Source organism: Macaca thibetana, chromosome 16, assembly GCF_024542745.1.
Source record: "Macaca thibetana thibetana isolate TM-01 chromosome 16, ASM2454274v1, whole genome shotgun sequence".
In the NCBI taxonomy this organism is placed as follows: Eukaryota; Metazoa; Chordata; class Mammalia; order Primates; family Cercopithecidae; genus Macaca; species Macaca thibetana.
This window is the reverse complement of record NC_065593.1, coordinates 48472254-48492141: the sequence shown is the minus strand read 5'-3', so window position 1 is coordinate 48492141 and position 19888 is coordinate 48472254. Positions and strand designations below refer to the sequence as shown.

Genomic DNA, 19888 nt, shown 5'->3' with positions numbered 1-19888 from the left:
TAACGTTAATTCCAGGATTAGCTCCAGAAACGGGGGTCATAAACCCATACCAAAGGCTCAATCTTTTAAAGAATCAGTTAGCATGGTCTAAAAGAACTTTCTTTTTGTTTGTTTGTTTGTTTGTTTGTTTTTAAGAGACAGGGTCTTGCTCTGTCACCCAGGCTGGAGTGCAGTGGTGCCATCATAGCTCACTATAGCCTTAAATTCCTGGGCTCCAGCAATCCTCCTGCCTCAGCCTCTCAAAACGCTGGGATTACAGGCATGAGCCACCACACCCACACTAAAAGAAACTTTAGTTCTCAGCCTCCAATAGCCTTCCTAATCCTCCATCCCCCAAAGTAGTGGGCATAGAGGGCCTGACAGAAGGAGAGTGTGGCTGGCTCAGTTCAGCCATCCCTGCTGCAGGAGGAGCAGCTCAGAGCCCAGAGGCATCTGTAGAAGGAAAGACTGACAGCTCTTGGCAAGCCTTGGCCCTTGGCCTCACCGAACTTCAGTGGGTGCTGGTGCAGTTAACCTGCTGAGAGTTCCTTCTCGGCACTGGTGGTTCATGATGTTATTCTTCCTATGCAGATGTCCCTGGGCTTCAGTAGGGCTTGGAGGGTTCCCCTAGCACCAAAGAGTAAAGAACAAAAAGTTGGGAATGATCCATGGAGAGCATTCTCTGGTGCATCACCATGCCCCCATCCTTTCCCTACAGGGGTGCTTGGTGTCTTCCACCCAGCTGAGCTACCCAATGCCCTCTCTGGAGACCCTTGTCAGCCAGTTGTAAATCTCTCCCAGCCTCCGGCAAGATCATTTCTGCCCTTGAATGATCACCTGGGAGGTGTTGACTAAATCTGCTGATGCCTACCTTTAGCCCCACTCTCCTTCCCAAGGTTAGGCCCCTCAATAACCAGGATGAAAACACGTATGTGAATTGCCTGGATTCTCAGCAGTGTCATGGCAGCTCACAGTCAAGACGACCTTGAGGATCACTGGAGCTCATGCAGTCCTGCTAGCCCCTACACCTACTCACATGGGCAGATGAGGCCTTGGTCCTGGGGAGCTGGGTCAGAAGGAAGGCAGGGATGCCACAAATACCTTCATCTTCCAGGGAAGTAGAGGGAACAGGAGTGCCTGACGACCTCAGCCTGGGGGCCTTAGCTCCTCTTCTCACTATCAGCAGAGAGTTGTTACTGAACAGTGACGGGAGGGCTTCCTTGTCGATCCCATCACACCTCTGACCTTTTGGTCCTCCTGCAGATGCTCCAGTGGCTTTGACCGCTATCGCCAGGAATGGATGGACTATGGCTGTGCACAGGAGGTGAGAAGCATAAGTATCGGCTGCAATTCCTGTGCCAGGTGGTAGGGAATAGGAGGGAAGCCGGTAGAGCCCGCTCCTGCAAACTCCTCTCAAGGTGGCATTAGCTCTTGGCAATATCCTCCCCTCTATCTGAGATTTCTTTTCCAGACTGCCCTGAGACAATGAGACCCACTTTGGAAGGTTTCAGAGGGCTCTGTGGGTCTTTGAGGCGAGCATTCTGATGCCTTGGCCTTAAGTGGGCAGCTCTCAAGGAATTCTTTTGGTGCATGCAGAGGGGATGTTAGGCATGGCCTCAGCCACTGCTGGCTCCTCTGGGAGACTGTGCACCTGCTGACGTTAATGACGCACCTGCTGAGCCTCTGGTCCTCTGGCTTTTGAGGAAGGCAGTCATTCTGGAAGTAAGGAGGGTGGTTCCGGGCATCTCCTTTTTAGAATCCCATCCAGGTTCCTTCTCGCTGCAAGAATTTTCCAGTACACTCAACACTGATTCTGGATGGAAAGCATCCTTTTCTCACACCATAGACTAACACAGATGAGTCTATTCATCTGTGCCCTCTTTTTTTTTTTTTTTTTTTTGCCCCCTCCCTTTATCTCTTCTTGCAAAGCAAGCATGCTGCATGTGCCAAGCATGTGACTGTGAGCTGCCCTACCCTCGCTCTTATTTAGGCTGACCCAGAAGCTGGGGCCATTGCCCCCATTGATCAGAGGGGAAAATGGGGGCTCAGAGAAGTTTAATGAATTGGCCTGCATCTTGCAGCTAGAAGGTGATGGGCCCAGCATTTAAATATCAACTCTCCAGACCCCATGGCCATGCACTCACCACGGTCTATTTATTAGTCTGAGTCTGGGCTTAAAAAAAAATCTTGTCCAGCCGCCTACTTCTGAAGTTAGCTGTTGGTGACCGTTCAGATTTGCTCTATTTATTTGAGATTGGCATCTCAGCTCCTTCCTTGAGGAAGGATTTGAAGCAGCTGACAGATAAATTGCCCTGTAAGATAAGATGCTTTCAGGATGAAGGGAAAGGTGTAAATGCATTCAGGACACAGCACTGGCTCTCTCCTGCAGGCAGAGGGCAGGACGTGCGAGGACTTCCAGGATGAGTACCACAACTCGGCCTCCCCTGACACTTCCTTCAGCCCCTATGATGGAGACCTCACCACTACCTCCTCCTCCCTCTTCATCGACAGCCTCACCACAGAAGGTAAGTCCTGAGCCCAGGTGGGGAGCAGAGAGGAGGCCAGGAAGGAGAACTACCCCTCTGGGGCTCCCCCTCTCTCTCCCTGACAGCGATGATCTTATGGGATGGGAACTGCCCCATCCTTTTATAGCTAAGGGGGCCTGAAGTTCAGACAGTTTAGGTCACTTGCTGGTGAGAAGCAGAGGCAGATTCAGAACTTGAACTCTACTCCTAGGCTCTAACCACTGTGCTGGCCCACATCAGGGCTACAGACAGAATTCACTGTGAAGAGGGGAAAAATTAATATCCCAGCCCAGTGCCAGGTATTTTATATAACTTATCTCTGCTAATCTTAATAGCAGTCCTCACAGAACCTGAAAAGGCTCATCCCTGTAGCAGATATGAACTCAATCCATACACTCAGGTGTGAGAGAAAGGCTGCCTTGTTTTTCTGTAAGTTCCCCCAGCTTCTCACTTTCAGGCCCTGGAGTGATGGATGGGGAATTCCACCTCAGCTGTCCATCCACCCTGACTATTCAGGGACTGTCCAGGGACTTCCCTGCTCCTGGAGTGATGGATGGGGAATTCCACCTCAGCTGTCCATCCACCCTGACTATTCAGGTCTGGCCGAACCAGGGGCTTCCCTGCTACCTGGAGGCCTGGGGGTCTTGGTTGAAGCTGCCAGAGGTCCATCCCCCTGAATGCACCAGGCAGTGTCCCAGGAAGCCTTGTGCAGGCTCCTCTGGTCCCAGGCCTCAAATCTCTTCCCTTTCTCCCATGCCCCCTCCAGGATTCTGTAGCTATGTCTGAGACATTCCTCTCTTTTATCCTTTTTCAATACCCTGCATCGCAGCCAGGCACAGTGGCTCACACCTGTAATCCCAGCACTTTGGGAGGCTGAGGTGGGCGAATCACTGGGTTCGAGACCAGCCTGGCCAACATGGTAAAACCCCGTCTCTACTAAATATATAAAAATTGGCCGGGTGCGGTGGCTCACGCTTGTAATCCCAGCACTTTGGGAGGCCGAGGTGGGCGGATCATGAGGTCAGGAGTTTGAGACCAGACTGGCCAACACAGTGAAACCCCATCTCTACTAAAAATACAAAAATTAACTGAGCGTGGTGGTGGGCGCCTGTAGTCCCAGCTACTTGGGAGGGTGAGACAGGAGAATTGCTTGAACCTGGGAGGTAGAGGTTGCAGTGAGCCAAGATCATGCCACTGCACTCCAGCCTGGGTGGCAGGGTAAGACCCTGTCTCAAAACAAAACAAAACCCCACATCCAGCTTTGAAAGCCCCGTCCCTTTAGGCTAAGACTGAAAGACTTGTGGGTTCTTTATAGCCTCCCCTGAACCAAATATCTGCTTGAAAGGAATAATGATAAGAAGGAAAGGAAAGAAGAAAAAAGTTAATATTTTAAAACATTATTCAGCCACTATTTTCTTCCCCCTCTAATCCTATGTTAGGATTTTTTTTTTTTTTTTTTTTTTTTTTAGACGGGGTCTCACTGTTGCCCAGGCTGGAGTACAGTGGTGTGATCATGGCTCACTGCAGCCCCCAACTCCTGGGCTCAAGCAATCCTCCCACCTCAGCCTCCCAAGCAGCTGGGACTACAGGCATGTACCACCATACCTGGCTAATTTTTAAAAAATTTTTTGTAGAGATGAGGTCTCACTCTGTTGCCCAGGCTGATCTCAAACTCCTGGGCTCAGGTGATCCTCCTGCCTCAACCTCTAAAAGTGCCGGGATTATAGGCCTAAGCCCCCATGTCTGGCCCACAGTCCTTTCTTATAGATAAAGAGGCTCATAAAGGGGCAAAGTAGGTTATTGAAAGTTATGTGAGGGGTAAGTGGTGAGATGTTCTTTCCACAGTGTCCCCTTTCTTTTTTCTTTTCTTTTTTTTTTTTTTTTTGAGACGGAGTCTCGCTCTGTCGCCCGGGCTGGAGTGCAGTGGCCGGATCTCCGCTCACTGCAAGCTCCGCCTCCCAGGTTTACGCCATTCTCCTGCCTCAGCCTCCGGAGTAGCTGGGACTACAGACGCCCGCCACCTCGCCCGGCTAGTTTTTGTATTTTTTAGTAGAGACGGGGTTTCACGGTGTTAGCCAGGATGGTCTCGATCTCCTGACCTCGTGATCCGCCCGTCTCGGCCTCCCAAAGTGCTGGGATTACAGGCTTGAGCCACCGCGCCCGGCCTTCTTTTTTCTTTAGACCTAGTCTCGCTCTGTCACCCAGGCTGGAGTGCAGTGGTACAATCTCAGCTCACTGCAACCTCTGCCTCCCAGGTTCAAGCAATTCTCCCACCTCAGCCTCCCAAGTAGCTGGGACTATAGGCGCACGCCACCACACCCGGCTAATTTTTGTATTTTTAGTAGAGATGGGGTTTCGCCATGTTGGCCAGGCTGGTCTCAAACTCCTGACCTCGTGATCCACCCACCTCAGCCTCCCAAAGTGCTGAGATTACAGGCGTGAGCCACCGAGCCTGGTGTGTCCCCTGCCTTTCCTAGAAAACTAGAGAACAAGGGCAGGGACCCATGGACCTGGCTGGGGGGAAGTTGTGGAGGAGAATGAATGAATGATAGAAAGCACCAGCATTTTTGGGGACCAACTCTATGCCCAGTAGGGTGCTAAAGTGGCATGTAAATTAATATTCAGTCCTCCCAACAATCCTGGATCTTGACACTGTTATATCCCTGTTTCATAAAGGAGACACTAAGGCTCAGAGAGGCAGATGACTTCCCAAGGTCACACAGCCAAGAAGGGATAGAGTCAGGTTTCATCTAGCTCCAAAAGCAGAGATCTTTCCCCTCAACCCCATTGCCTCTCTTGGTGCTGAAAGAAATGGAAAAGGCTCTATGTGAATTCAGGGTCAGGGTAGAGTAGCAAAATGTGGGAAAGTGAGGCAGATTGCGACAGCTCCCATTACTCTGAAGTTGCTCCGGAATAACAAGGAGCTGGCACTGAGAGCAGAGCACGTGGTGCTGCTGCAGGGGATTCAGTGAAAAAGAAGTAGAGGCTGGGAGAGGAGGCTCACGCCTGTTATTCCAATACTTTAGGATGCTCGGGCAGGCGGATCACTTGAGCTCAGGAGTTCAAGACCAGCCTGGGCAACGTGGCAAAACTATGTCTCTACCAAAAATCAAAAATTAGCTGGGCGTGGTGGCCCTTATGTGTAATCCCAGCTACTCAGGAAGCTGAGGTGGGAGGATCGCCTGAGCCTGGGAGGTTGAGGCTGCAGTGAGCTATGATTGTGCCACTGCACTCTAGCCTGGGTGACAGTGAAACACTGTCTCAAAAAAAGAAAAAGAAAGAAAGTAAAAAGAAAAGAAAAGAAAAAGAAGCAGAAAGAAACTTTGCCCTTTGGGGAGTTGGTGATTGAGTCCAGGGGTAACCTTCCAGTCAAAGAAAGCTCCTCTTACAAGGAGGTAGTCCCTGCTTAGTTACCACCAGTTAGCCCCCTAGGCTTACTGAGGGCATGTTCTGAGCCCAGCACTGGGCCAGGAGGGCTGCAGACACACCCTGCCACATCCAGAGGGTTTAGCCAGACAGTGTCTGGTGGAGCCACAGTGTCAGAGGCTAGAAGGGGGGCTGTGGTGGCATGGGGAGCCCAGGGCACGCCGCTTGGGGGCCAAGCCTAAATCCTGACTTGTTATTACTGAGCCCCCGGGCTGTCCTACAGCCCACCACGTAGGTCCTCTGTCCTACAGAGGCAGTGAGTTCTGTCTGCCAGTTTTATTATCTGTGTGCATCCCCTGCCAGCTCAGAAATGGGTCTCACTTCTACGTTTTGTGTAATGGTTCCCAACAGAAAACATTCATTAGAGTAAAAAGTGAAGACAGTTAGGGCTCTATGTCCTTCCAGTCCTGGAAGAGGTGGCAAAGATTCTGAAGTTACATCTGTAAGAGAAAAAACTTTTTGGAGTGTGGTTCGGGATCTTGCTATGTTACCCAGGCTGGACTTGAACTCCTGGGCTCAAGGATCCTCCCACCTCAACCTACTGAGTAGCTGCAGGTACGTGCCATTGTGCCTGGTTTATAAGAAAAAACATTTTTAATGATGACTTCCCCCGACATGCCCAAGTTGCAAGGCATCTTGGCAGGACAGCTTGAGTCACTCTCCTGCCTGTGTGGTTACAGCCCACACAGGGAGACTTGCAGAGGCAGGCGTGGGATAGTCTTTCCCGTCCATTCTATGAGGGTACAGGCTCCAACAGGGAGACGTGAACGAAGGGACCCAGCAGGGGCCTGCCTGGGCAGGACAGAGGTAGAAAGCAGCAGGGCAGGAAGAGCGGGAGACATGGGGGCTGGATTTAAGAGCTGTTCACTCGCAATCAAACGCTACTCACTTAAATGAACCAGAAGACCTCTGAGTGGCAAGTAGCTGTCACAAAGCCCATGCATTTTATTCCAAAGAGAGACAGGCACTCACCCAGAACAACTGTGTGCAGAAGGGCTTATCTTATAAGCAACAGAACAGAACACCTTGATAGCCACAAGAAGTGACAACTAACAACAGAAAATGACCACTCATTTGATCAACATTGCATGCATTTCTTCCTGCGTGAGTTTAAATACCTTGTTAGGCCAGGTGAGGTGGCTCTCGCCTATAACCCCAGTGCTTTGAGAGGCTGAGGTAAGAGGATTGCTTGAGCCTAGGAGTTGGAGACCAGCCTGGGCAACACAGTGAGACCTCATCTCAAAAAAATATTTTTTTATTAGCCAGGTGCAGCTACTCGGGAGGCTGAGGTGGGATGGTCACTTGAGTTCAGGAGGTCAGGGCTGCAGTGAGCTGTGATTGTACCACTGCACTCCAGACCGTGTGATGGAGCAAGACCTCTCTCCATAAATAAATAAATAAATAAAGTTCAGGTGCTTAGGGCAAGAATCTTCAGTCATTTACAGCATTCTCCTGACATGAAACTCTTGCTTGTCTTTCCCCATAAAAATCTGCTTGGGAAGGAATCATAGGAAGGGTGGACCCTTGAAACTTACTTAGAAAGCCACAGGCGACAGGTCTCGAAGTATAGACAAAAAGTGGGTTGGGACTGTCTCCTGCACACTGCAGCCCCAGGGAGTCTCCAAGCTGATCTCACCTTGTGACACATACAGTCCCTCTTCAGACCCATACTCAGCTCTCTATTGCCCCGCAGAAGAACGTGCACAGCCTCCTATTGCTCTCCTGGCAGCCGGCCCTCCACTCCCAGCCTCATCTCTCACCAGCCGCCGCTCATATACTCCCCACCCTCCAGCTACACTCAACTGCTGTGTGATGTTGAGCAAGTCTCCTCCCCTCTCTGAGCCTCAGTTTCCTTACCTCTAAAATGAAAGTTTGGGCTGAACCTCCCTAAAGTCCCATCTGGACTCAGAGTGACAAAGGCCGTAATGAGTCCACTAATCTTGCTCCTTCTGTCCTCTCTCTTTGAAGATGACACCAAGTCGAATCCCTATGCAGGAGGAGATGGTGAGTACAGAACCACCTGCCCTCAGCGTCAGACCCAGCGCCTCTTGGACCCACCCCAGAAGAGGGTGCAGCAGCTGCCTGCACTATTTTTATGAGTGCGGAGAGGGAGCAACTGCAGCCTGAGCATCCCAGACCTTCTGCTGGGTGGGGAGGCAGGGGTGCTTCTGGGTACAGGTGCCCTAGATTGAAGGAACATGTCTACCCGACATTTCTCACCTCAGCCACGAACCTCCTGTGGTTCTTCTCCTGGCTCTCTGCCCTTGAATATTCACTGCCCAGAAAGGAGTGGGAGGAGGGGAAGGACTGAGCCAGGGCAGGCATGGGTGGGGCCTGTGGCCATCCCCTCCGATCCCCACGGGCTCATAGTCAGCAAGGGGTGGAGAGCAGCTTCTTTCCTCACTCAGGCTGGCAGAGGACATAAAATGGTCCACTACAATTTTTGCAGGGTACCAGAAGGTGGGACTCACTGCAGCCTCCTAGGATTACCTAGAAGGATAATCTCCTTTCTGAGGGTGGGAGCTGCCCCCACCTCCCCTGCCCTTTGCCCAGAGCCAGCTCAGGCCTTTGTTGCAACCTGTGCAAGAGTAGAGATGAAAGTGCCTTCCAACCCCAGGGCTGGAGATTGTCATCTGGGCTTCCAGCAGGAGAGGAAAGATTATTAATGCAGCACAGTGTGATGGTGTCCCCCAGCAGAGATGGAGCCATTGCTCCTCCATAGGCAGTGGGTGTGAGTGTGTGTGTGTGTGTGTGTGTGTGGGGGTGGCTGGACCATAATCCCCTCACTCTGCACCATGTGCTCATCAGCAGAAGCCCTCATCATCAAATCATCAGAGCCACTGCAGGCTGCGGGCTGATTGCCATCCAGGTCAGGGGAGGTTCACTTGGGGCATTTCACCTCAGTCCTCCCACCTGTTGGCAGACAGAGGCCCTAGCCATGCCCTGGAGTGCCCCAGGATAGTTTCTCTCCTGGGTGTCCTCTGCTTACAGAGTGCAGAGTAGAGCAAAGGGGATGGGGAGGACAATGATTTTGAGTGCATGCAACATCCCATTAAAACTCGCCACCCCTAGCTGCCTTCCAACCCACCCACTAGCTGTGTAGGAAGAATGCAACATTTTTGTTGCCAGCCTGCTCATCTGTCTTCTCTACCTCATTATCTCCACATTCCTTTAGGATAGGGTAAAGAGGCAAATAGCCACCCCAGGTAGTGTCAGGCAACTAGGTTTTTTAGGGGTGGGCACTGAATTTGTGTGTCTGTGGGGAAATCACTTAACTTCTCTGTTATTTCCATTACCTCAGTCATGCACGAAAGGGGTTGAGCTTCCAGCTCTGTGGAAAATACTCTCTCCCCCGGGATGTATTTCAAATGCCTAGGATGTTCTCAGAGAGTGCCTGTTGGCTTATTGGCTTCCAGAGGACCTACATCATTCCATATACTTTCTTGGAGCTTCTCTGACGGGCCTGCCAGTTTTTTTGTTTTGTTCGAGATGGAGTCTCACTCTGTCACCCATGCTTGAGTGCAGTGTCACGATCTCGGCTCACTGCAACCTCCGCCTCCTAGGTTCAAGCTATTCTCCTGCCTCAGCCTCCTGAGTAGCTGTGACTACAGGAGTATGCCACCACACCTGGCTAATTTTTGTATTTTTAGGAGAGATGGGGTTTCACCATGTTGGCCAGGCTGGTCTTGAAATCCTGACTTCAGGTGATCCGCCTGCCTTGGCCTCCCAAAGTGCTGGAATTAGAGGAGTGAGCCATCACGGCCAGCCCCTGCCAGTTTTTCTAAAAGCTGAGGACACAGAGTTGAATAAGACATCATCCTTGCCCTCCAAGAGGTCACAATCTGGGAGTGGACAGTGATAGGAAAAACTATGGTCATTTGCCATCATAATAGCTAATACTTATTGAAGTCATCCAAAATGGGAGACATGGTCCTCAGTGCTTGACATGAATCATGTCATTTTAACCTTCACAATAACCCCATTAGGTGGGTATTATTATCCTTGTTCAACAGAAGTGATAATGAAGACAGAGAAAGGTTAGATAATTTGCACAAGGTCACACAGCTAGTAAGTGGCAGAGCATAGATTTCAATCCAGGCAGCCAGATTTCAGATCCCAAACTCTTAACCCTCAGATGCCCTTTGTGAATTCCTTAATAGCACTTACGTAGTGGCACAGATATCAGAGAGAACTTCTCTTATGATCCTTATTAGACATTTGGGGCAACTTTTAGGTGATTTTGGAAAACTACCCAGATGGTGTCAAGCACAACATGAATGCCTTACTCATAATGATTCCAACTCCCACCCAACCTCTTCCTGTATTTGATACGTGGACCCAAAGGCTCTGTCGGCTTTCATCTCTGAGACTTTGTTAGAACCCAAGACCCCATGGTTCCACCTTCCCTGCTCCCCTGCAGCCCCTGCCTGCCCTAATGATCTCTCCACAGGCCTTCAGAACAACCTGTCCCCCAAGACAAAGGGCACCCCTGTGCACCTGGGCACCATCGTGGGCATTGTGCTGGCAGTCCTCCTTGTGGCGGCCATCATCCTGGCTGGAATTTACATCAATGGCCACCCCACATCCAACGCTGCGCTCTTCTTCATCGAGGTCCGTGTCATCTGTGGCCGCAGGGCTGGCTGCCATCCGCTTCTGCGTCAGCGTCTCCTGGGCCATTTGTTCCCTGCCTCTCCCCTTCTCCCTCTCCCCTGCCACATACCTGAGAAGACCTCATCCACCCCATCCTGACACATTTTGAGATAGCTGGCGCCCACTAAGTCCTACACCCTGAGAAATCAGCACCTCAGAACTCCCTCGGCCCTCCTGTCCTGTGAAACAACCCCTCTGCTTTTGTTCCCCCATTCGTGAAATCAGAAAAGAATCCCCGGAGGAAAGAAAGAAGGCCACAGTGCCACACAGTGCCCATCTAGTGGCTGTGCAGCCTATCTCTAGTGATTTATGGTCTCATGCCCAAATGCCAGGCTCAGTTCTTACTCAAAGCCATGATGGAACCAGGGTCTCTGCCTCTTTTGCCTACTGATACCTGCCTTTAAGGTTAAAATTGAGGGGCACGTGCAGTGGCTCCTTCCCAAGATCCTAGCACTTTGAGAAACTGAGGCAGGATTACTTGAGCACAGGAGTTTAGAGACTAACCTGAGCAACAGAGCAAGACTCTGTCTCTACAAAAATTTTAAAAATTATCCCAGCATGGTGGCACGCACCTGTGGTCCCAGCCACTTGGGAAGCTGAGGTGGGAGGATCCCTTGAGCCCAGTGGTTTGAGGCTGCAGTGAGCCCTGATCATACCACTGTACTCCAACCTAGGCGATAGAGGAGACCCCATCTCTAAAATAAAAATGAAATAGACAAGTGAAATAATGATAAGAGCTGCCCTCTGGGAGCTTTAGTTGAGGATGCTAAGTTTTGAACGTCTCAATTCTGAAGAGCCAGCCTGAGGGGCAGCATGGGATGTAAGGCTCAGCCTCCTTCACTTGGGGCCGCAGAGCTCAGCAGCTCCTGCCCCCAATCCTCCACTTCTGGCTTCTAAAGTTCCCCACAGGGTGTAGCAGTGGTGCCTCTGTGACTCTAGTCTCCTCCACGTGGGTCACGAGCCCACCAGCCTCATTACCCACAGGCCTAGGTCATTCTCCCAATTTCTTTTTCTTTTTCTTTTTTTTGAGATGGAATCTTGCTCTGCCACCCAGGCTAGAGTGCAGTGGCGTAATCTCGGCTCACTGCAACCTCTGCTGACCGGGTTCAAGCGATTCTCCTGCCTCAGCCTCCTGAGTAGCTGGGATTACAGGCATGTGCCACCGCACCCGGTTAATTTTTGTATTTTTAGTAGAGACGGGGTTTCGGCATCTTGGCCAGGCTGGTCTTGAACTCCTGACCTCCTGATCCACCTGTCTCGGCCTCCCAAAGTGCTGGGATTCCAGGTGTGAGCCACCGTGCCCGGCCCTAATTCCCCAGTTTCTTAGGAAGCTTAGCCATTCTGAAGTCTTAGCCTACCTGGGTAACACCTGGGAATTGCAGATCCCCAGGCCACAGGGATTCTGATAGGGCAGGTCTAAGGCAGGCCCAGGAATCTGCATTTTATTTATTTATATTTGAGAGTCTCACTCTGTCACCAAGGCTGGAGTGCAGTGGCACAATCTTAGCTTACTGCAGCCTCTGCCTCCGGGGTTCAAGCAATTCTGGTGCCTCAACCTTCTGAGTAGTTGGGACTACAGGCTCGTGCCACTACACCCAGCTAGTTTTTGTATTTTTAGTAGAGATGGCGTTTCACCATGTTGGCCAGGCTGGTCTTGAGCTCCTGGCCTCACGTGATCTGCCCACCCTGGCCTCCCAAAGTGCTGGGATCACAGGCATGAGCCTCCGCACAGGCCAGAATCTGTATTTTAATAAGCCCCCTATTGACTCTGATGTGGACCCTGTGCTACCTTGGAGGGTTATCTTGGCTTTTCCAGATCCTCAGGCACCATTCCAGCCATCTCTGAGCCATTTCCTCACATTGCAGTCCCAGGTCTCCACTTGGTGTATTGCTGAATCTTTTAGCTATGAGTTCTACAGACTACGCAGTGAAAGATAAAGTATCCTCCTTCCACACTCTAGCTTCCGGCAGGTTTCCCAGTGGTTGGGGGATCACAGCAGGGAACATTTTAGGGAGAGGGTCCCTGAAGGTCAGTTGTGTGGCTCCTGGTAGGCCCCAAGTGCCCCAGGGCCCTTGTAAGAGAGAGCCTTGGTTGGCTCTGTCGCTCAGGAGTGTGGGGTCCCCATGGTGGGGGCATGCCCGCTGACTTTGCCTCTGTGCCTTCTGCAGCGTAGACCTCACCACTGGCCAGCCATGAAGTTTCGCAGCCACCCCGACCATTCCACCTATGCAGAGGTGGAGCCCTCGGGCCATGAGAAGGAGGGCTTCATGGAGGCTGAGCAGTGCTGAGAACACCAGGTCTCCCTTGTGAAGACTTTGAGACCACAGAAAAGACAGTTAAAGCAAAGAAGAGAAGTGACTTTTCCTGGCCTTTCCCAGCATGCCCTGGGCTGAGATGAGATGGTGGTTTATGGCTCCAGAGCTGCTGCTCGCTTCGTCAGCACGCCCCGGATGTTGAAGAGGGGCCAAAAAACAACCACATGGATTTTTTATAGGAACAATAATCTAATCTCATCCTGTTTTGATGCAAGGGTTCTCTTCTGGGCATTGTAACCATGAAACAGCAGAAGAACTAACATAACTAACTCCATTTTTGTTTAAGGGGCCTTTACCTATTCCTGCACCTAGGCTAGGATAACTTTAGAGCACTGAGATAAAACGCAAAAACAGCAACCATGCCATTTGCAAAACTAACTCTGGGATTAAAGGGGAAGCATGTAAACAGCTAACTATTTTTGTTAAAGATTTATAGGAACGAGGAGGAGGTTTGGCTGTTGTCACATGAGAGACTGTTAGCCAACGACAAGGAAGTTCCGCAAACCTCCCCTGGACCCTTGCTGGTGTCCAGATGTCTGCGGTTGTCAGCCCCTTCCTTTCCCCCTGACCTAAACAGAAAAGACAAGGCAAAACCCACATAATTTTAAGACAGTTCTTTAGGACATTAGTCCACCATCTTCTTGGTTTGCTGGCTCTCCGAAATAAAATACCTTTCCTTGCTCCAACTCCTTGTCTCTCAACGTATTGGCTGTCACGCAGCAAGCAGAATGAATTTGGACTCAGTTACAGGCTGTCAATGGTCTGCTCTGTAGCAGTCTCAGAGCCTCCCGACCTGGAGATGGCCAGCCAGCCAGATCCCCTGCTCCTGGCCACCTAAAGCCCCTGCATATGACACAGGTTAACTAAAGTCAAGACTGGGGCTGTTGCATTCCAGGGTCCCTAGACTCAAGCTGGTCCTCAGCCGGGTGTGGTGGCTCACACCTGTAATCCCAGCACTTTGTGAGGCTGAGGCAGGCGGATCACCTGAGTTAGGAGTTTGAGATCAGCCTGGCCAACATAATGAAACTGTCTCTACTAAAAATACAAAAAATTAGCTGGGTGTGGTGGCACTTGCCTGTATCCCAGCTACTCAGGAAGCTGAGACACAAGAATCACTTGAACCTGGGAGGCAGAGGTTGCAGTAAGCTCAGATAGCGCCACCGCTCTCCAGCCTGGGTGACAGCAGAGCGAGACTCCGTCTCAAAAAAAAAAAAAAAAAAAAAAAAAAAAAAAGGCTGATCCTCATGGCTATAGAGTTGGCGTTTTAGCCCTGGCTTCTGTAGCTCTGAAAGCCTAAAGAAGGTGTTCTCTCCATCTGTTAAACACAGTACAGCGGCTCTCAGCCCTTGGGGCATGTTATCATGGGAAGGAAGTAAAATAAGAGGAGAGAAAAGAACTCAAGGGGGAACTGCATTTTAGGCTTTGCTCTCTTACCTTGCCCTTTCTGCTCAGAACCAATAACTTCTGCATCAAAACATGTTACAGCCTGCATCAAGTGCTTTACCCCAACCTGCGGCCCAGCTTTCCCTGAGCGAGCTTGCTATGCGCAGCCACATTTACCATGAGGGGCTCCCTATTCTGATGGCCTGTTTGGTGCCGAGTTTATTCACTGGCCTGTTCTGGTGTCAGTGCCTATACATACCTCCAAAGGCAGGACTTGCCTGATAAATATTTTTCCTCCTCTGAACTGGATTTTATAGGCATTAAAGACAAGTCGGGTGGCTCAAGGGCTCCTTGAGACATACCTAGCAGGGAACTGCAGGTGGATTCTGTTGAGCAGCAAAGCGCCTGAGTGGTTGGGACACAGGCAGCTGGCATGGAAGGGATGTTTTTTTGAGAAAGGGACTCACTGTGTCGCCCAGGGCAAGGATGCCCAAATACACCAGGTTGGGGAGGCACCTACCAACCACTTGCTTTTCCTGGAGCCAGCATGTGTCTGTGGGGTGGGGAGGCCTAGGGTTCTACGGCTGCCTGGGATGGGTGTGCATAGTGTGTGAAGTACCTACCACCTTGCCTTGCTAGACTGTCAGTCGGTCGCAGGGCTGGCCACAAGACCCATGTCTCCATCTGGTCACACTCCATAGCTACCCAGTTAACCTGCTCTAAACTTTGGAGAACTCCAGGATCTGTCCAAGAAACGCTTATCTGGCCAAGCATGATGGCTCGTGCCTGTACTCCCAGCACTTTGGGAGGCCAAGGTGGGAGGGTTGCTTGAGCCCAGGGGTTTGAGACCAGCTTGGGCAACAATAACAACAAAAATGCCAGGTGTAGTGGGGCACACCTGTAGTCCCAGCTACTAGGGAGGCTGAGGCAGAAGGATCACTTGAGCCTGGGAGGTTGGGCTGCAGTGGGTCATAATCATCATAATCATGCCACTGTACTCCAGCCTGGGCGACAGAGTGAGACCCTGTCTCCAAAAAAAAAAAAAAGAACAGAAAAAGATAATGCTTACATTGTCAGGGATCCTATAGACAATCATCATTAACTCTATGAGATGCTTGGTTCTATTTTTTGGGAGACTTGGTCTAAGTGTTTTGGCTTGAGAAATCTGTAGGCTTCTCTTGGTACTTTTGGTCATAAACAAACAGGCCGTCTGCCGCCAAATACCTCCACTCCCCATGCCACTGACATCCCATGGGTCAGCCAGGCTTGCTTTGACTGAGGGCGAGGCATCTGGAACTTTCTCTACCTGCAGGGGCTAGCAGCAGAGGCCTCTCTGCATCACCACCCCTTCCTCCACTCCTGACATTCTTTCCCTTCAGGGATCTAACATGGTTGGCCGAGCTCCCAGTGGGGAAACATGTGCTAGAGTTAGGGAGTGGGACAAGTGGTGCCGTCCATGGAATCAGGCCACAACAGGAACTGGCCATTTGAGACACACACAGGTGGTAGATGCTTTGCTGGTGGGCTGTGCTTCCCTCATCCAGAGAGCTCTGTTACAGCCCACTGTGTCCTTCAGAAGCTTGAAAGGAACCCAAATCTTTGCTGTGCTGTCCTTTTTCTTCCTCTAATTCAGACCCTCCTTCCACCAGCACCCCTCTACCTCCACCCTCAGCTCTTCCTTGCCTGGTTTATGAAGCAGGGCTGAGGCCCCACGTTTCCAACTCTTGATTGTCACTCGCATCCTCACAAAGGATAAACCACGGAGCAACTGGAAAACCATCAGCCAAGCGTTCGGATGAGTCTGGTTATTGGTCCACCTCCGACCAGATTCCCTTACACTTAACTCACTTCTTTCTTTGGCAATGACCCTCATGACATGTATAAAAGGGTATGACTAAGAAGAGGCTGTGATCTAACATTTATTTGCTGCTATTTTTTACTCTGACTGGGGTGAGCTCTAGATTTTAATTCCAAATGTTCTTCAGAAGCAGCCCCAGCTCATCACTGGGAAAGAACTGCCCCTGCAAACCAGCTAAATTTGAGAGTTTAAATTCCCTGCCCCCAAAACTTCTCACAGAGCTGGGGAGTTGGTGGCAACTTTCCAAGTCAAGGTCTTGCTTAGAAAGTCCTTCACTGCATGACCAGGTGCAGTGGCTCACGCCTGTAGTCCCAGGTACTTGGGAGCCTGAGGCAGGAGGATCGCTTGAGCTCAGGAGTTCAAGGCTGCACAGAGCCACAATCATCCCACTGCATTTGTTTAAAAATAAATTTTTAAAATTTGTGTGTTTCATCAGGGGTCTCCTGTATAGCGTATCTGTGTATGTTTGTGTGTGTGTGTTTGTATACAGCCTTGTCCAATGTTTTTAGCAATAATATATGCACACACAGGTATTTTGTTGCTAAAGAGATTGGACAAGGTTGTAGCTGTGCTCAGGCTTCAGCTTGGTTTGTTAAATTAAGAGAGAGAGAAACAATGACAAGAGCTGCTGGCCAACCACACTATTCAAAAAGCAAAGTGTCCACCACTAAAGCTGACCATTCATCTGGTTGCAGGCAAGGCTAAGGCTCTCTCTCCTCTAGTTCCTGGAATAGACTCACAGGTTGGCATGAAGCACTGATCAGGGGCTGCACTCAGACTCCCTGGCCATGCGAACCTACACCAGAAGAGTCAGTGTCACAGATACGACGCGGCCAATCTCTGTCTCCAAAAACCTACCTGAATTTAGTGATACAATTAGAAAGATCTGGAAACTGAGGGCACCCAGCCTTTTAAAACACAATGTATTCACGTGTTTAGTGTAAACTGTCTGCATGGATTCTCGGTGTTAATAATAAAAGGAAGCACTCTTTTACAACTCCTGCTGTGTGCAAAATAAAGTGCAAAGGATTTGGGGTGGCATTCTGAAGACCACCACACATACCTTGGTTCTGATGGCTGCTGGACTCCAACTTCTTCACTGAGACATGATCTTGGAAACAGCCTCCAGCTATCTGCTCATCAGAGGTGCTTTCTTTAACCTCCTGCACCACCTCCAAGAGAAACAGCCTAAAAAGAAACCCCAGCTGTTTACTTATATTGGGCCCATAAATCCCTGGAAGTAAACCCCGTGCATTTTTGTCTACTGTCTGAGGACACACAATAAATCTGAGAAAGTCTATGCTGTCACATTTCTGGATGCTTTGCATTTGAACAACTTTAGCCGCCTCATTGTGTTTTTATTACTTTGTGGTTTTACTCACAAAACATGGTTTAGCAAACCAAAACAAAGAGAGGAAAAATGTGAACACCTCACAGCCAAAATCAATGATGCTAAATTTCAGGCTCCAAACAAGCCAGTTTATAAATAAACATGCTGTGTCTGCCAAATCAAGAGGAATGTGTTAAGAGAAGACAATGTAAACTGATGGAGAAGGTGCTGAGCTGGACAGGGAGTGGGAAGGTGGGAGCTTGGCCTCAGCCCTGCCCCTGAGTAGCTGGGTGATGTGGGCCAAGTCACTGGACTTCTCTGGGATGGCTTCCACCTCTGTGAAATAGGAGGTACTAGACTAATTGGTCTCAGGTGGGACCTAAGCAATCAGCTGCCTGGTTCTTTTTCAGGTCACACAGCAACTTAGACCAAAGCATGTCTTTCTCTTTCATTATCCTGATAGGGGGACCAAATTGTTCTATCCGGGACTCCCCTGGTTCTAACACACAAAGTCCTGCATCCCAGGAAGCTCCTCAATCCTGGGCACACTAGAATGTTGTAGAACCAAACCGGGTGTTCTCACCTGGTGCAATAACACCAGATGTCCACACTGAAACTTTGCAACAATAAAGGAAGGCATTTGTTTGCAGGACTCCAAGCAAGGAGAATTGGGTGGCTTATGCTTAAGATATGAACTCTTGATGGCTTGTAAGGAATTTTTCTTTTCTTTTTTTTTTTTTTTTTAAGAGAGTCTCACTTACTCTGTTGCCCAGGCTGGAGTGCAGTGGTACGATCTCAGCTCACTGCAACTTCTGCCTCCTGGGTTCAAGCAATTCTCCAGCCTCAACTTCCTGAGTAGCTGGGACTACAGGCATGTACCACCACATCCAGCTAATTTTTGTATTTTTAGTAGAGACAGGTATCACTATGTTGACCAGGCTGGTCTCAAACTCCTGGCCTCAAGTGATCTGCCCACCTTGGCCTCCCGAAGTGCTAGGAGTATAGGCATGAGCCGCTGTGCCCAGCAGCAGGTAAAGATTTTAAAAGGCAGGGGTAAATTTCAGGAAAGCAGACATTACAGGCAAAATCATAAATCAATACATGGAAGCTATATGTTGGTTTGACCTAAAAAGGTCCTCTCAAAGCAGGACCCACAAGTCATAAGGTGGGTTCAAAGATTTTCTGATTTGCAATTGGTTCAGGAGGCAAAGCTTTGTCTAGACATTTGAGATCAGCAGAAAAGAATGTTAGCTCTGGCTCATGGGCATGGCCTCCTCCAGGTCCCTCAGGAAGACATTTAGAACGAACTATAGTCAGTCAGTCCTCAGCACCTGCTTACCTGAGGTCTACAAGCCAGCGGATCCCTTTGGAGAGGTCTGGGCTTCTGAAAAACAGCTCAGGGACATTAAACGCCTGTGTGCCAGGCACCATTAAGTGACTTGCACACGGTCACACAGCTAGTAAGTTAAGATGTTATCTTTAGTTTCTAGAGGGGAACCAAACATCTCCTGACTCTAACTTCCTTAGCTATTGTTTTAGACTACTATTACCTTCCTGTTTATCAAGCTGCTTATTTACTTCTCAGGGCTAGCTAGGATTTCCCTGATGGAACTCAAGATTTTCCTTTATTCATGTGTGGGTGTCCACAGCTCCCTCTCCATGTTTGATCACTCTGCCCTTGGTACAGCCCTCCCACCCCACTGGCTGAAGAAATAATGATTTCAAGCACCTGGAAAGCACTTTAGACTCTAGAACCTTGCTAGTTAAAGTTTGGTCCAGGGCCAGGCACAGTGGTACATGCCCTGTGGTCCGAACTACTCAGGAGGCTTGGGACCAGGAGTTCGAAGCTTCAGTGAGCCATGATCACACTACTGCCCTCTAGCCTGGGGGACAGAGCAAGACCCTGCTCTAAAAAAAATGTAAATCTATACAATGAAGTGTGGTCCAAGCCAGGTACAGTGGCTCATACCTGTAATCCTGCTCTCTGGGAGGCCAAGACGGGAGGATGGCTTGAGGCCAGGAGTTCGAAACCAGCATGAGCAACGTAGCAAGACCTTATCTCTACAAAAAATAAATAAATAAATAAAATAAATAAATAAATAAATAAAATAATAAAGTGTGGTCCAGTCAGGCAGCATTAACATTCCCTGGGGTTAGTTGGAAATGCGGCACTCAGGCCCCAGACCTACTGAGTCAGAATCTGTATTTGGGCAGCTCCCCAGGTGATTCCTGTGAAGTGCATGAAAGTTTGAGATGCACCATTTAGAAAGCAATTCTACCTACATGATCGCAGCCTGTTGGAGAAGCATCGTTTTTCCATTTCCCAGATGAGGAAAATGAGGCTCAGGGAGGTGGCTTACCTATTTATTCACTTGATCCACACTCATTAAACGCCTGTGCGCCAGGCACCATTAAGTGACT

At 49.8% G+C, this 19888-nt stretch overlaps 2 protein-coding genes, 1 long non-coding RNA gene and 1 pseudogene across 7 annotated transcripts in view; 2 read left to right on the top strand and 2 right to left on the bottom strand.

Moving 5' to 3' along the window:
• The window catches only part of PLXDC1 (plexin domain containing 1), an 87302-nt gene extending 73720 nt beyond the window's left edge, over nt 1-13582 (top strand). Inside the window, exons 10-14 of the mRNA XM_050762711.1 lie at nt 1243-1303; nt 2369-2504; nt 7899-7934; nt 10381-10541; nt 12750-13582. Coding sequence (XP_050618668.1) covers nt 1243-1303; nt 2369-2504; nt 7899-7934; nt 10381-10541; nt 12750-12869 — 514 coding nt within the window. The 3' untranslated portion in view covers nt 12870-13582. The remainder of the gene's footprint in view (nt 1-1242; nt 1304-2368; nt 2505-7898; nt 7935-10380; nt 10542-12749) is intronic.
• RPL23 (ribosomal protein L23) overlaps nt 1-19888 on the top strand; it is a 355976-nt gene that overhangs the window by 92041 nt on the left and 244047 nt on the right. The window contains exon 1 of one of the 4 annotated variants that reach the window (XM_050762971.1): nt 6059-6062. The exons of the other annotated variants lie outside the window; for them this stretch is intronic. The gene's annotated coding sequence lies outside the window, so the exon portion shown is untranslated. Of the gene's footprint in view, nt 1-6058; nt 6063-19888 lie in introns of those variants that run through there. 4 annotated transcript variants of the gene reach the window in all.
• The window catches only part of LOC126938301 (uncharacterized), a 147416-nt pseudogene that overhangs the window by 90129 nt on the left and 37399 nt on the right, over nt 1-19888 (bottom strand). The window lies entirely within an intron of this gene.
• Nucleotides 1298-18890, bottom strand: LOC126938646 (uncharacterized). The gene is made up of 3 exons (XR_007720144.1): nt 18807-18890; nt 17201-17325; nt 1298-1758 (listed from the first exon to the last, which is right to left on the bottom strand). It is a non-coding gene; the product is annotated as an uncharacterized LOC126938646 (long non-coding RNA).